This window comes from Seriola lalandi, unplaced genomic scaffold (genome assembly GCF_002814215.2).
Source record: "Seriola lalandi dorsalis isolate HSWRI2012SDOR001 ecotype SW California unplaced genomic scaffold, Sedor1 jcf7180002054502, whole genome shotgun sequence".
NCBI classification, from domain to species: domain Eukaryota; kingdom Metazoa; phylum Chordata; class Actinopteri; order Carangiformes; family Carangidae; genus Seriola; species Seriola lalandi.
The window spans coordinates 471,720-485,498 of NW_019525055.1; the positions used below are offsets into that span (position 1 = coordinate 471,720).

The window sequence follows — 13,779 nt, forward strand, 5'->3', positions numbered from 1 at the left end:
TCAGATCTATCACAAGAAACATAATTTCTACGATGGCGCCATATCAAATGTTCTCTGTGACTCTGTGTTTGCCGCAGGGTCTCCCAGGGCCTCCACACCAGTGAAGCAGCAGACCAAGACTGAATCAGACATCTCCAACCTCAAGACGATGCCCAAGGGCCTCTCTGCCAGCCTCCCTGACCTGGACTCTGAGTCCTGGATTGAGGTCAAGAAGAGGCCTAGACCCTCCCCGGCCAGACCCAAGGTCAGCGCAGAAAAGGTGACGTTCAGGTCCAACCAAAAAAGTTCTCAGAAGGTTTAGAAAGACGGTGAAGAAGCAGGACGACTGTAGTTGAGGTCCTTGAATGTTTACGTCCAGGATACAGAAACCCATCAGTGTCATTTACAATGTCACTCACTCACATGATCATTTTAAGTTTTCCATTCAGTGATTTTTTTTTTTTTTTTTTCCATGGATCATGATGACTTGTGGCCACTTCCCAGCAGAAACATGTATTCCTGTGAAGTCAGAGAGGAGAGCCTACATACATACTTCATTTTTTTCATGTTAAACCTTGTTAAAAAGTGTTTGTGCCAAACAACTAGTGCTGAAATAATTAGAACATTTACTGATCAGCAACAAATTTTATAATCAGTTAATCATTAAAAGTTATTCATTAAGTAAAATTCCTTAGTTCCAGCTTCTCCAGTGTGAGGATCTGCTGTTTTATATCATTATTAATGTGAATATAAATTATGAATTTTGGACCGTTCTTTAAATACGTCACTTTGGGCTTTGCTGCACATTTTTCACTCTTCATCAAAAGCATTAAAAATTGAAAGCTCAGCTGGCAGGTAGCCGTCAAGCATTGTTTATGTAGAACCAATGAATTACATCTTCACAGCCACATGCAGCATTCTGGTCAATTTCATAATTGAAACTTTGTTTAATTAGCTATGTCAAACCACAGTCAAATCAGTTTGCCTTCTCCTCATCTTTACTTTAAACATCGGTCTTCATTCCTCCATCTGCTCACTTCTGTCCATATCCTCGTCCACCACCACCACCACCACCTTCCCCTGCCTGCTCCTGTGTGCTCGGTGTTGGTTGACTGATGTAGGCCCCCTCGTTCCAGCAGCAGCAGCAGCAGCAGCAGAAGGAGAAGGACGACTTGATTCGCTCCCCGGTGCCGCAGCCTGGCTCCTCGGCCTCCCCTGTTACCCCAGGAATTAAGGTGTGTTTGAACTCTCTCTTGATTTTTATTCCCCTAAAAGTAAAACTTTAGACTAGAAGTATTTGTGTTTTTTTTTTTTTTTTTTACAGCTGCAAGTAATGATTTTGATTCCTCTATTCTGTTGATTTAATCACCAGGTTATTAAATGTTAAGTCGTTGTGATGTTTTAAGATTCTCATTTAATCTGAGTCAAAAACTCATAGATATTTAAATTACAAAAATATACAATAAAATCTGCAAATCTTCACATTTGAGAAGCTGGAACCAAAGAATATTTGTCATTTAAACTTGGAACTCTGATCAGGACGGAGCGGAGCAGGACGAACCAGAGGAGCTGGACTTCATGTTCGACGAGGAGATGGAGCAGATGGATGGGCGGCGCAACACCTTCACCGACTGGTCGGACGAGGAGACGGACGGCGAAATCGACGACCATGACGTCAACAAGATCCTGATCGTGACACAGACGCCGCCCTACCTGAGGAAGCACCCGGGCGGCGACCGCACGGGACACCACACATCGCGCGCCAAGCTGTCCAGCGAGTTGGTCAAGGTTATCAACGACGGGCTCTTCTACTACGAGCAGGACCTGTGGGACGACACGTACGAGCCCGAGTACGCCACCATCAAGGTGAGGCCATTTGTCATGGTTGATGATGTGGAAGGGTTTGTGGTCAAATGCAGAAAATCAGTATAAAAGCTCCTTATACAAAACACTTTTCTTGTCCAAACACTAGTGTGTCTGTTTTCGGAATTTAAGCAACTTTTTTTTTTTTCTTAACAACCTCTGTCTGAAGTTATGATACAAAACAAAAGACATTTCATTTTCTACTTCATTTAATTCACTTGACAGACAAAGCAGATCCTGTTCTTCAGCAGCATCATTACATCCAGTTCCCAGATCTAATGGTTAGATACCACACGTCAGTGTGACACAGGTCTTTTCAGTACTAAACTCAGTTTTGATTAAACCAGACATTTTAGCTTATTCCAAATCTCAGTAGCTAATTTTTCGATATTAACTTTTTCTTTCAAAATATTCACTTCTTACACCATCCTTTTTATGAAATCTTTTTTTTTTTTTTCATTTGAAAGGACCAGATGGGTGTAAACCAATTTTAAATTTGACTTTATGTCACCATCCATCCAAAGCTTATGTGTTTTGTTTCAAATAGATACCGATCACCATATTTACAGTAAATGCTTCTGGTAATAGAAAGTTAACAGCCAAAATAGGAAGAAGGTACAAATATGAAAAAAAAAAAAAAAAAGAAAGTAAAAAGTGTAATGTGTTTGTGTTTGTGCGTGTGTGTGTCTGTTTCTAAAATCTTTGTTTCTTATTTTTTTAATTAAATCAAACGGGTAAATTCCAGATTTTCCAGATAATTCAGAGATGAAAATGAGGACTGGACCAGAACGTCTGCGAGTATCAGAGCTTAAGAGTTGAATAACGACCTGTAGTGAATCGTAAGTCGAGGCGGGTTCTTCTGACAGCTTCCACATTACCTCATTGTCATTTTAGCGGTGTTTCTGCCCAAGGCCAGATGATGAGTACATTTATTCTTCTTCACTTGGAGCTGTTTCTGGACATGGAAACCCCGACACAGAACAGAGTTTTTTTTTTTTGTTTTTGTTTTGTTTTGTTGTCATTGCTGCCCCATTGTAGCATTGTTGAACTCTTTGTGGGACCTTCACGTGCTCGCCGGCACACATCCAGTGGCGTGTGGAACAGAGGACGCTTGTTTATAAATAGACCCCACATACAAGGCCTCGGCCTGAGGGGTCGCAGTGACGAGCTGCAGGGGGAGACAAAGATGGACGCTCAGAGATCTGAGGATACTTGGTGGAATGAAGGGGCGAGTGTGAGTTGCACTTGATCATCTTTGTGAAACAATGGAAAGCTGAGGGCCTGCTTAATTACGCTTTGTTGTGGTGTGATTTTTAAAATAAGCTGCTGTTGCAGGAGGAACAGTAACTATTGTGAGGTCTTTACCCGTGGAAAATTCAGGGTTCGTGTTGATGTGAGCCAGCTGGTTGGTGTAGTCGTGTCAGAGCAGTTAGAGACATCAAACATGAGGCTGAAAAGAGTGTTTTTGGCAGCCATGTTTTGCTGCTGCATCTCAATCTCCAGACTGCTGCAGTTAAGGTCTGTTGATGATCTATTTGTTGACATTTCCTTTAATGTCCCAGCTTATTTTGTTTTTTTATTTGTTGGACACTTTTTTTTTCTTTTTGTTTTTAAACTCTGTATAATTATTTTGGTAAAGATCTAGAGTTTCATCCCAGTGTGATTGTTTTTACTGAGAGTTTAGTTTCAGAGATTACAGTGAAATTCAGTGAAATGAGTCTTAACATATTGGGCTTCTATAGGAATGTTCACCCAACACTTGGCACATTCCCACCATGTCTATCCAAAATGCCAACACACCCCTCAGATCCCTCCTTGTCAAAGTATTTTTTTCACATGTAGAGATGTTTTCCCACCTGTCATCACATTAACTCTGGATCTGGATCTTCTCCCTTTTTACAGCAAGAGGTGGAGAACTTCAAGAAGGTCCACCTGATCAGCCGCGAAGAGTTTGACTGCCTGACCCCCGAACCCCCTGTTGACCCCAACCAGGAAGTCCCCCCAGGTCCCCCACGACCTCAGCAGAGTAAGGACACGGAAACACACAAAGGCGCACAAGACAAACGCATCACACATTTACCTAATTGGCTTTTTATCTCGTCAGCTCGAAGAGACATAAAAACAAACCTGAGGGTCACAAAATGACTCGGAGGATACAAAAGAAGACATAACAGACTCATGCTACACAAAATTATGTGCTTTTTCTGACCTTTCTGAGATACTTGCTAGTTTAATGTGAAAAACGGTATATTTTTACTTCTTCAGACCTCTAACAATTGTTCAGTGACACATTTTGGAACTACTCACAACTAACTGACACATCCAGCATGTGACCAGGGGTCACAAGTAGACAATGCTCCATTTTAAGAGGTCAGAAGGTAAAAAGATTCGTAAACTGCTGTCAAAGAGGTTTTTAGGTCCGTATTACCCATTGCACGTTTTCTTGTCCACTTCACCTCTCATACACCTCAATACCTCCCGGCCTCACACGTCACTGCAAAAACTGATGGGCCTTCAATAGTGCTAAATATGATAGAAACACAGTCCTGTATTTTTCTATATTGGCCTGAGTATTCGACGACTCTAACATCAGTTTGTGGGGAAAAGAAGTCTTAAAGATGCTAACCACTTTCAGACGAGTCCTGTAGAAGCAGTGGTCCTCATTCTCAAAGCATTTTCTCCTGTGAAGTTGAAATATGAAATCTATTTTATTTTTTTTGTGCAGCTTGTCTATAAGTTACACACTCACACTCTCCTGTTGGGCTTTTAGCGGCCAGAGGGATTTTCACTGGCTGTTAGCACTTTTTAGACACTTTGTTTGAGCCCCATGTCAGTGACAGCAGTAATTGTTGAGTGCTAGGCCGATGACTCACTCCCTCTCTGCAGTAAACATGTCAGGAGACGCTTTTGCAGAAGATAACACGACTCATCAGACATGTCTGTTGGCTACACTCAGTCTTCTACACTTAAACTCACTTCAACAAACTCACTGTAAATGGTCTCGAAGTAACTCGTCAGCCCAGAGACATTTAAGGGTACAAACACCTCGTGACGTGACGCTTCCTGGAGCCAGTGATCCTCTTCATTCAGAAATGATCATCTACTCCTTTAATATAATACCTCACTTTTTCAAACACGAAAGGAAAAAAATCGGGCCAACACGGTATTTACTTTGTCGCCATGCTGTTTTTCTTCTCATAACGCCTCCTGGTTTTCAACAGCTGCTCTCATTCATGATGAAAAGGCTCTTGTTTTTCATTCTAGCTGGCATCAAATGGAGCTTATAAAGCCATAAATCTATGTAGATTAAACTTGCTGACGCCCTGCTCCTTCATCTTTCTTTCCTCGTGTTCAGTTGGTAACAACCATCAATCCTAAGCCCCGTGACTCTTGAATTTTCACACTGAGAAATAAATGAAGCACTTAGATCACTGATGTTGTGACATTAGATTATCTCTTAATGACTTTAAAGAGTTTTATTTCAGGATTGCTTAGATAACAGTGAAGCATATTGAGTTTGAAAATGGTCCGTGAAACATGTGAACAGTTCTGGAAGAGCTTCAACCCTGTTGGAAGCTGTTTCTGCCTGTTTTTCTTTATTTATTTATTGTTTATTAAACTGTTGCTCCTGTGTAACTCATCTTCTCCCTCCCGTCCTCAGTTCCCACAGACGCTTTGGCAAACAAACTCTTCGGTGCCCCTGAGCCCTCCTCAACAGCTCGCTCGCTCCCAACTACCGTGCCTGATTCGCCCAACTACCGCAGTGCCCGGACGCCCCGCACGCCTCGCACCCCTCACAGGAAGGACGCGACCATGACGCCGCGCTTCTACCCAGTGGTGAAGGAAAGTCGGCCTGTCGATGCCAAGGTAAGATGGCTGCCGAGTGAGGGTTAAATCAGACTTGAAATGCGTCTTTTTGTGTTCCAATGCCTGATCTTGCCTTGTAGCAATCCGCCTTTTACAAAATTGTATCTGTAATTTTTCAGACGCCCAGAAAGAGGAAGACCCGACACAGCTCCAACCCACCCATGGAGTGTCACGTCGGCTGGGTGATGGACTCCAGAGAGCATCGCTCCCGTACCGCCTCCGTCAGGTGAGACTCACTGCTCTGTGCTCTGTAACGTTTCTCTTAAATTCTCTTAGAATTCAAAGTCACTAACTTTCCATACCTTGCCAGGTTAGAGAAGAAGTATCACAGTCTGTGTTGGAGCAGAATGTGGTGCAAAAGCAACATTTATGGCTGTATGTTTAGTTTCTTTAATGGTTAAAGTTGCATATATGATGTTTTAACTGTAAAGTGAAGGGCTTCTTTCCTCAGTAAACGTTAACTTAAAACAACTTAAAACAACCTCTGACTCAGGACTAACTTGCTGACTAACTGTTCTCCACCTGCTCTTCCACCTTTCTCCCTCTCAGCTCTAATGCCAGCCCGTCAGAGGGCACCCCTGCCCTGGGTAACATTGGCTGCACGCCTCAGTCCCTCCCCAAGTTCCAGCACCCATCACACGAGCTGCTCAAGGAGAACGGCTTCACGCAACACGTTTACCACAAGTACCGCCGGCGCTGCCTAAACGGTACACATGCTCTTCTTCTTCTATTTTATTATTAATTCTGTCTTCAACCTATTCAGCTGCATTTATTAACAGTGAACTGATACTGGATATTTTCTTCTTCCTGTGTCCATTCATCTTGTATTTATTTTAAACCACCCTATCCACCTCATCTCTCTCCCCTCGACCAATCACAGAGCGAAAGCGGCTGGGAATCGGCCAATCTCAGGAGATGAATACACTCTTCCGTTTCTGGTCCTTTTTCCTGCGGGATCACTTCAACAGGAAGATGTACGAGGAATTCAGACAGCTGGTGGTCGAGGACGGGAAAGAAGGATACAGGTGAGCGTCCTGACCACTGATGGATGGACACTGTGTTAAAGGCAGGCGTGAACACAGTATCCAGTCATTTGTAATGAATATGGGTTTATATAAGCCTGTGGTCATTTATGTCATCCTATAAGTTATATTCATTGATAGTATTTGTACTGGTTTATGTCCAAGCCATGACCAAACACATTGTTTTCCACTGTTCAGTTCTTTCTGACTTTCTCCTTTAATGTTGTTTTGATTGTGTGTGTGTGTGTGTGTGTGTGTGTGTGTGTGTGTGTGTGTGTGTGTGTGTGTGTGTGTGTGTGTGTGTGTTGCAGGTATGGATTGGAGTGCCTCTTCAGGTACTACAGCTACGGCCTGGAGAAGAAGTTTAGGCCAGACATCTTTAAGGATTTCCAGGAGGAGACCATGAAAGACTACGAGGCCGGTGAGTTCACTGACACAAACAGCACAGTGTGCACGGATCAGAGCAGACAAAATGTGTTCTTAATGAAACACCATCTCAGCTCAGCCTCTGTCATATTTTACAGGTCAAAGTTTCTAGTTAATTTTTTCTCTTGTAGGAGCACTCTCTTGCTCAATTAGGGGAAAGTCCAGACTGTCCATAATGCACAAACCAACTTTAAGAGGGAGTTAGATAAAACAACGACAAAGATCAGACTCGTTAAGTGACTGAAAGTTACAGAAAACACAGGCAAGGACTTATTAGTACACAATACTAACAGAGACTTTCATAAAAACAACACAAACGATGCTACAGTGGAAGAATAGATGACTGTAATACTGGAGGTTGACAGGTAAATAAGCCATAAACCCCCCCCCCCCCTTTGGGCTCAATGTCCAGTGGAGACCAGATGTCACATGTTTAATGATAAACATTGGTAACATAACTTTTAAAACAAGTTCCTAAATAAGTGTATTTTAGTATTATATAACTACAAAGAATAAAAAGAATCTGGCCTCCTGATGTGCAGCTGATTTTAAGGAGAACTAACAACAGATGTTTATCTCTAATGGTTATGGAAATATTAACGTGAGTTTAACAAACATACAACTTGCAGTAAAAATACAAATACACACATTTAAACATTAGGAGCAGGTGTTTGGTGTCTGGTCTTCACAGATAATTTACTGCTGTGAGAAGAGACCCAAGCCAAAGTCTTAAAAGCCGGCGTGAATATTTGGCGGTTGTCTGGAATGCATCACACCTCAGATGTGTTTTTCTTGTGTTCTGCTCAGAGATTTCCTGCACTCTTTTTATAGAAAAGGTTTCTCTCTCACCCCCACCTGACCGCATTTCTGTCTCCTGCTCACAGGCCAGCTTTATGGACTGGAGAAGTTCTGGGCCTTCCTTAAATACTCCAAGGCCAAAACCCTGGAGATCGATCCCAAGCTGCAGGAGTATCTGAGCAAGTTTAAACGCCTGGAAGATTTCAGGATTGATGTAAGTAAAGTATTTTTATGAAGGCTGTTAGGTAGAACTCTTTTGACCCTGGAAAAAACCCTCCTTTTTGAAAATAAGATTAATTTTGATTGATTTGATGTAACTGACCGGGTCATGTGACCTCTAAGACTGATATATTGCTATTTGCTTCATATATGTTCAGTAAAAGAACAATTAGTTGCTTCCATACACATAACAACGCAGATATAACGGTAGATAATAACTCTGATGTACATTATAACTTGACATGAGCAACCCTCCATCCAACCGCCACCCTGCTTATGTCTGGTTCTAGCCGCCTATGGAGGAAGGACGCCGCAGAAGACACTCTTCCAGCGGGGACGGTCGCCGCAGGCACCCCTCTCTGCCCTCCAGCCGGCCCCACAGCCAGGCCAGCTCAGGCCCCAGCCCCGCCCCCATCGCCCAGGGGCCCGCAGCCAAGGATGATACCAAACCCACCAGCCAGAAAGACCCCCCCGCCCCCTCCGCTGACCCCGCATCAGATGCCAAGACACTGAAGTAACCCCACAAACACGCCGGCCCGCACGGATCAACTCAACCACGTCTGCAAGTCGCCGGTTCTCTCTGCGCCACAGGAGGGGGGAGGGGAGGTCCAGCTCTTCATTCAAGCATGAGAATTTTTTTTTTTTTTTTTTTTTTTTTTTCTCACAACAATTTTTGATTGAAAAATAAGGAAGAAAATAATTAAATGGCTCTGTTTATTCATTAGTTTAAAGTTTTTGAGGATAAGTGACCTTTTTGTCTTAATGAGGCAAAGAATGGATGAGGTGTCAAACTATTTTTTATTTATTTTTATTTTTCTTTTGTATGCCATTGCTGGTCCACACGGTGGAGGGTTTAATGGCGATTTACTATCCTGGAATTTTTTTTTTTTTTTTTTTGTCAATGTTGACCCCCCTCTCCATCACTGGGACCCCGCTTTGATCATCACTGTCCCGCTGGCTGAAAGATATTTGATTCCCTGCCCAGATCTCAGATTAATGATTATTATTTCTTCGGCGTGTGGTGGGATTGGAGACTTGGAAATAGTTTGAACTAGACTGAGCATCTGTAAAGCCCCACTAGCAGCTGGCTGGAGGCCGTGCTGCTCCTGACATCCAACCGGACCAAAGTGGTTTGAACCGAGCGACTGACATTTCCATCCACGGAGCCCCCAAGTGCTCTCAGCTGAGGGGCTGAAAATTAGAAATATTTGATTTACTTTATGGCTGGACATTGAGGGGAGAAACATTAAAGAACCAAATGATAAAAAGAGAGGAAAAAAAAGACTTGTACCACCCCCTCAGTATGGACATGATCATTGAAAGTTGCCTTATTTTAATGGTTTTACTGCTTCTAACTTGTGCCCGCCACCTTATTGTCGATTGTACAGCATTGAAATCACCCATATATCTGGTCACCATTTCCAGCAGAGGCCACAAGGTGGCGCTGTGTCCGCCAAACTGTTCTCCATCCCCCTCACTCCCCTCCGTCACCCTTTTCTGAGCTGTCTTCCAAGTGTCATTCGGTCTGTTACAAGTTACAAGTAATTCTTCCCTGTGTTTGCAAGTCGTGGCTTTTTTGTGCTGAAACACGTCAACCTGGTTGAAGTTTGCCCCCTCCCCCAAAGGAAAAAAAAAAGAAAACACTTGAGTGGGGTGGGGAGTTGGGAAGGGACGATCCCACAATGGATCTCCCTGTGGGTGCTTCCTGACTTTCTCTGCCCCCACCCCCCCACCCTCCACCTCCCTGTCAGACGAGCTGCATCCATCCGTTCATCCATCCGCTTGACATCCATCCATCAGTCGACCATCAGTGACACTACAGGACTGGAATCATCAATCTGGATTACTTGAAGAAACAATGGTTGTTAGGAGGGCTGTCGTGCTCTGACGCAGGTGCTCTGGGTGGAGACGCTAATGAGGCTCAGACGTTTGGCCTCCAACTTCACTGTTCGCTCGGCCGACTCGCTGCTTAATGAGGCTGACTGGGCCTCAGGCGCTTGCCGCCTCTTCCCTTTTCTCTCTCTCTCTCACACACACACACACACACACACACACACATACACACACACACAGATACACATTTCAGTTACAGGCATGAACACTGAGAGGTGTAGTCGCACACAGGTACAGATGTAGCAGCGTGAGCAAGATGAATACTAAACACACAGCTCGATGTCTTGCCTCGTTGTGGACAAAATGTAAGACTGCGTTGTTCGTTCACACTCCGTTCTGTTCAGCCATCACTCTTCCTACAGTCAGCTGTGTGGATAGTTAAATCTTTATCCAACTCAAGTTCTGATGATATCAAATGGTGATTTTTTTTTTTTTTTTTTCCTCCATTAATGTAAATGTGAATTTGACAGATGAAGAGAAATGATTACAGCTCCCTGCTACTTGTTTTATTGTTTATAGAACAGATTATATATTTGCCTTACGTGTACGTACTCTAACTTTTTTTTAATGGTCTCATAATTATCTTTTAATGCTTTTTAATTTCAATTTGCAGTGTTTCTCGTGTTGTTATGATGGAAGTAGGGTTTGTGTCAGGCTGTTCAAACATCTGTGGATTTCAGAGACGGGAACATAGTTCACATCACAAAAGGGAAAGTTGACATCAGGGCGTCAACAGGTATTCAGCGCAAAAGCAAAATCTGTTTCTGTATCTACGTGCTTTTAGTGTTTCATGTTGAAATCACAGTTAATTTGCTCTTTTTTGCCAAGATGACAGAGCAGCTCTTCCAACAAGCTGTTAACGCGACTCAAAGTAATTCTTAAATCTCCAGGTTTTCTACAATCTGCAAAGTCTAAAAATGGATAAAAATCATTCGTTTTGGGAGTTTGAATTGAAGTTCGTGAAGTTCTGGGACAAAAAAATCTTGAGTCTTAATACACATATGGTTATCCAGATGCTTGATGAAGTGACCTATTTTCCCTTGACATACTGCAAAGTTTGTTGCAGTTTTTGCTGTAGAGTACAGTCACATCATTTCAAATGTTCAAAGGACTTAAATTGGAAAAAGCCTGACATTTCTAGATGGAACTGTGTTGGACACATGTGCCTGCTTTTTTCTTTTTTTTTTTTCTTTTTTTGGTAAGTCTAGGTCCTTTGGTGTAAAAAATCATTCAGCCTGTTGGTTGATGTTCCAGCAGAGTGGAGGTGGATATCGCATTGTTTTGTCAGTGTTTCCGTTCTTCAGTTTCTTCCTCTAAACCCAGAATTGTTGGAAACATGAAAATGCAAAGCAAAGCTGTACTTACTTTTTTTTTTTTTTTCCTTTTAATGTCATGTTGGTTTAACTTCAGGGAGATTTGGATCAGTTTCAGAAACTCACAGTTGATGCATCAAGTTGTTTACTGGAGGTTTAAAGTTGGAAAAAAAAAAAAAGAGCTACCACATATTCAGAAAAGCAAAACTCCATGCATTTCCCAAAAACCAGCGAAAGCCTTTGAATGGGTGAGCTGGTGTGTGGCTGCAGACGTGACTGGCTGCCACTAGGGGGACTTCTTCCTGGGACAGTCACATGATCCCTCCCTCTAATGTGATCATCGCCTGCCATCACCTGGCACTGGACATTTGGGGGTTTCAGGTGTTTTGGGAGTTTTCAGCCTTCTATATCAGCTTAGAACTGCTGCTAGCTGTCCAAACAAACTGTAGGGGGCGCTGCACCCTCCGCTCGTCAGTTTTACATGGACTTGGCCAGATGGCCGGACACTGGAGAGATGAATGATGGACGTGGGGAAGAGAGGGAAGAGCAGAATTCAAGAAAAAGAGAAAGTACCCGACTGGGGTTTGTGATGTTGCTCAGAGGAATATGGCTGGTTATGATGTCTGGAGACTGAAAAAAAGGACAAAATTCCATAAAGCCATATGAATAACAAATAACTGTATATGAACCATTAAAATAGTTCATTACATTACAATATCCTAGGCTTGTCATGAGGAAAAAAAGATGAAAATGAGGAAAAATGGAACAAAAAAATATATAAAACGGAAAAATGTAAAATACTTGAATGAGATCTTGTATAATATCATTTAATATTCATAATATCTGCTTTGTAGGCTGATGTGATTCGCTATTAGTGTTATTTGTAATTTGTAGTAATTATGCTTTCCTTTAATAAAGAAAAAAAACACAAAACGTACAAAAAAACCTCAAACACAGCGACTGTTGAGTGATCATTTCTATTGTGAGTGAATGACGATTAGAAAGCTGGTTTATTCAGCTTCATGTCTCAAAATAATGTGTAATGTATTTTGGTGTGTTTTTATTTTTTTGCTTTGTCCCGTCACTATAGCAGAAAAAAAATTCTTATCCCTTTTTTTTAAATGTATTAATATTAACAAGTTCAGTCAAAACATTCTTAACATTGTGTCAATCACAGTAGAAGACTTTTTTTTATTTATTTATTTTTTATGTAAAACATGTCCCCCCACCCATCTAACATTAATTTCTTCTTGTACAAGCTTATGCAGGTTGTCTGTAAAACAAAGACACATTGAACAATCGGGGGTATGTGTAAGTGCCATGGAAATGAAAAGTGCAAATATTCATTCTGTCAGAACACCAAGTGAACGCAGCAGAAGAGTCTGGACTGGTGAGCTGTGATAAACATTATTTAAAATACAGCGTCTGTTTATAAGAATTAATGAGAGTATTTAAAGGTATAATTATAATAACTGGTGTTAAAGCTAAGATTCATAAAGAACAGTATGAACCTGTTTAGTGGCTGTCCAAACACAATTGTTTTACGTAAGTTAATGGAATGTGGGAGATGATCAACATTTCTATCAGGTGACAATTTCACGACAAGACAAAGATGATTTGTTTTATCACCACGAGAGCTCTACTTGGATTAAAACCAGAATCTGTACATGCTGAAATGATTTGTACACTGAGGCTGATTCACTGTAACTGTCATTATTCAGGAATGTTGGAAGCTGTGAACGCAGCATAATGGACTTCTCTCACACCCACATCTCAGGTGCTTCACACCAACTGGAGTGGTTTATTCAGACTGCAGAGTTTCCTTTAACCTTTAACCAGAGGATGGAAAGAGTAAAAACGTTACTGAGGTGAAATCATTTTTCACTTACATTAACCATCAAACTATTAAATCTACCTGAGCAGGAAACTGAGTGCTAAACAAAGGTATTGTATATTTTGGTCCTCATGAATTTATGAAGAAAAGATCTATAGATAGATAGATGGATACTTTGTTTATGCCCTAAGGGAAATTCATGACGGCCCATTAGAAAAACAAAATGGATAAAGTTAGTCATGATCAAAATTTTGACTTAATATATCATGTTTATTTTTTTGATAATTGTGAGTATTCATATTTTTGTTATGCATACCTTTTTCATCTATTATGGGCTTTCCATAGGATGTTACCAGATAATAACCCTGAACCTCTCTGTCACATCACCATCAATGAACCAATCACGAGCCACGATAACAGTCGTCCCAGGTCACAGGAAGATGAAATCATGAGAGGAAACAGGTCTAAAATCTCCACAGACAGTGAACATGGAGGCTTAACTGTTAAAAACTGCATGAAAGCTGCACATCTGGTTAAGTGCTAATGAAGCTGATGATCAGTTATT

General features: G+C 41.7%; 1 protein-coding gene across 3 annotated transcripts in view; it reads left to right on the forward strand.

The window, feature by feature from the left end:
* Positions 1 to 12,332, forward strand: part of larp1 (La ribonucleoprotein 1, translational regulator) — a 54,032-nt gene extending 41,700 nt beyond the window's left edge. For 2 of the 3 annotated variants that reach the window (XM_087175806.1, XM_023413055.2), the window contains 11 exons: positions 78 to 259; positions 1,101 to 1,214; positions 1,519 to 1,845; positions 3,745 to 3,868; positions 5,504 to 5,709; positions 5,829 to 5,935; positions 6,259 to 6,416; positions 6,590 to 6,734; positions 7,043 to 7,152; positions 8,042 to 8,169; positions 8,465 to 12,332. In XM_087175806.1, the coding sequence (XP_087031932.1) occupies positions 78 to 259; positions 1,101 to 1,214; positions 1,519 to 1,845; positions 3,745 to 3,868; positions 5,504 to 5,709; positions 5,829 to 5,935; positions 6,259 to 6,416; positions 6,590 to 6,734; positions 7,043 to 7,152; positions 8,042 to 8,169; positions 8,465 to 8,692 (1,829 nt within the window). In that variant the 3' untranslated portion in view covers positions 8,693 to 12,332. The remainder of the gene's footprint in view (positions 1 to 77; positions 260 to 1,100; positions 1,215 to 1,518; positions 1,846 to 3,744; positions 3,869 to 5,503; positions 5,710 to 5,828; positions 5,936 to 6,258; positions 6,417 to 6,589; positions 6,735 to 7,042; positions 7,153 to 8,041; positions 8,170 to 8,464) is intronic. The other variant, XM_087175805.1, reaches the window with a different exon arrangement.
* The last annotated feature ends 1,447 nt before the right edge of the window (positions 12,333 to 13,779 follow it).